At 34.6% G+C, this 2888-nt stretch overlaps 1 protein-coding gene across 1 annotated transcript; it reads right to left on the reverse strand.

The window, feature by feature from the left end:
• Positions 1-829: 829 nt before the first annotated feature.
• Positions 830-1693, reverse strand: LOC108916758. The gene is made up of 2 exons (XM_023457173.1): positions 1383-1693; positions 830-1326 (listed from the first exon to the last, which is right to left on the reverse strand). Exons 1-2 carry the CDS (start codon positions 1465-1467, stop codon positions 1004-1006), a joined length of 408 nt encoding a protein of 135 aa, XP_023312941.1. The 5' UTR covers positions 1468-1693; the 3' UTR covers positions 830-1003.
• Positions 1694-2888: the final 1195 nt, after the last annotated feature.

The following is a 2888-nucleotide window of genomic DNA, read 5'->3' on the forward strand; positions in this document are numbered from 1 at the left end:
ATATCCAAGCTCTGATAATAAGTTATCAAGACAAAAATGTTTAGGCACTGTTAAAATATTGCAAAAATGAAGGTAAAGTTAAAACATGGTGACAACGTAATGGAAAAGATTAAACGGCATTAAACTTTATCGACATTATACATAAATACTGACCTCAAAACAAATTAAAATATAAGTGATAGGGAAACATAAAATACCTGTAAAAAATAATTTAGTTACCCCTATTTCTTTTTCGTTTTTGCGAATAATCAAACGCAGCTTTATACACTACATCTAAAATTTTATGTCGTGCATCCTCTCCACGTAAAATTTTATTAATTCCATCCACCCAGTTATGGCAGCATAAAATAGTAAAATGTTTTATTGCTGTTTTTTTTACTAATTCAGTGTGTTCACATTCATTAAATTCAAAATTAATATTTCTATTTAAAAAATATAATAAAAGTTGCAAAAAGTCCTTTCTTTTATAAGTTTGCAACAATAGTGGTTTAAAAACCGCATAAATTTGGTTAATTCCCGTAATAAAATTTGGAGTACAATATTTAAGTTTATTGGGGACACTGTTAGCAAATTCTTTTGCCACACATAAATCATGCCATTGATCAAGTTTATTTGTGCAAATTATATTATTTTTGCAAGTCTGACATGTATTAATGGATTTAATTTTTTTTGATACAAAACCACTTACATACCCTACTGTTATGGTGTCTATATATGTCAGTGTCTTTTGTGGCATAGTCATGTTTAAGAGGCTATGAACATTTTCCAAGTTATCGTAATCCTCCTCAGGTACCCCTTGCGTAATAAACTGCTTCACTGATGATATACCTAATATTAAATGAACTGTCATTTTCACAGTTTGCAGACAAATAATGTCGTGTTATAAAATTATTAAGTAATAATGTTTTATAATATTGTTTAAAATGTGGCACTGTTGAGTTAACGTTTCGTCCTCCATGTTGTCGTAGCTGGCCAAAAAAATTTTCAATCGGATCTTGATTTATCATTTTAGGCCTAAAAAAGTAATATTATTTTCTTTAAGAATCTTTAAAAGTTCCTCCATTCCGGCAAGGGTGCGGATCCAGTTTTTAAGTGATGGCGGAACCATTTCTTCTTTAGAGATCACATTTACAAAGTACATATTTTTAAGGTGATTTCTTGCTTCCCTCCAAAACATAACATGTCCTGATGAAGAGCTAACTGCACATTTTAAAATTTTTCCGTTTTTAGGAAAGAGTGTATTACCGTTCACACTGTCAAATAATTTATCAAAAAATTTCAAAACTTCTGCAGTTTGGCTTCCTGAAGCATCTAAATTATTTTCACCTAAAACAAAATAGTTATATGATAGCTGACTTTTTTATTTACATAATTATACTTACTTAATGGTAAATTTACTTTAGACAGAAGCTGCATCACCGAAGCAACTGAGTGGCTGAAAACTTGAGCAGCAATCGACACCTTCATCTTTTTTATTTTTTGAGGAACAACATGGCACTCTGTTAACTTTGGCAACAATCGTAAATCACCAGATGAATTGTCAATATTATACACTTTTGTAATGTGGTCCCACTTGGCTGTGTATATCTCTTTATTTTTTTTCCAAATTAAATTTTTGTTAATTAAATTATTCCTTATACCTTTCAAAAGATGTGGGGGATCGAATACATGGACAATTGTTTGACCATTAACATTGTATATCTTCAAATCTTGTTGATAATTATCTTTATCTGGAAAATGTTTTTTTAAATAATTAATGGCAGCACAGTTTGTTGCTCCTTGGTCACTAACTGTGGCCACAATTTTAAGACCTGCTTGTTGGCAGTTGCTTATTACCGTCTTCAACAATCTTACCAAGTCCACTGTTTTGGTTGAACTTTTACAAAAAGAGTATACGAGTGGTTGTTTCCACGATTTTGTTATGCCTCGTACCATAAATACCAGAACATGGTCTGCTATGACCCCTGTCGTGTTTCCCTCACCAGTATCCTCAAACCCTTCAAACTGAAAAGTATGGGTGTTAAGACTGACATGTGGTTCCAAAGCCATTTCGTCAAACATTAGTATGCACAATTTGTCTCGAGGCTGCAGGTGCCTTGTTGACACCCTATCTCTGCATCCAGCCACAGCGCAGTAACTTAATTTAACCATAATAAAAACTGAAATAGGAATAAAATTGTACAATTAATATTATTATATAGTAGATACAACTAAATGCATTAGTTACTAAACCTACTTCTTACCTTAATATAATCTGAAAAACACACTAAGTATTATACTATATAGTCCAAAAAATCACAATAAAAACTAAACTTAGAAAGCAGGAAAAACTATTTAATCACGCCACAATAACCACTCCACTATAACCTCAAACACATTTGAAAACTAATGGAACTGACAACAGACAGCACGCCGCCGGTAAATTAGGTAGATAAGACAATATAGACTTTTTATCTATGCACATAGAGCCCTACAAAATAGTACCTGTGCGCCATCTATTGAAAAGGCCGCCACGGAATCATGATTATCATACAAATGCGCAAGCCCTGGCGTTTGCTTTGCTTCAGTTACCAGTGTTACCACCAGGCTAGCAGGTTTTCGTTTCTGTTTTCATTTAATTCAAAAAGATCTCAGATGTAATAATTAACAAAAGGCAAGTTCGGTATTAACATCACAAAACCCGTCCCCCGCGGAAAAACTCCGCGGTAACCCTGACGTACACTATTCCCGCACCGGCCCGCGAGTCAGTGACTCAAAGGCCGCGTGCATTCCCTAGCTACACACCACACGCACACACAGACACGACACCCTCCCAACCGGGCGCGGCGGCCCTGATTGACGCAACAAAGCGTCTTCAGGACTTCTGCGTCCAGCTGACGACCATGGTG

This window comes from Anoplophora glabripennis, unplaced genomic scaffold (assembly GCF_000390285.2).
Source record: "Anoplophora glabripennis isolate ALB-LARVAE unplaced genomic scaffold, Agla_2.0 scaffold6843, whole genome shotgun sequence".
Classification (NCBI taxonomy): Eukaryota; Metazoa; Arthropoda; class Insecta; order Coleoptera; family Cerambycidae; genus Anoplophora; species Anoplophora glabripennis.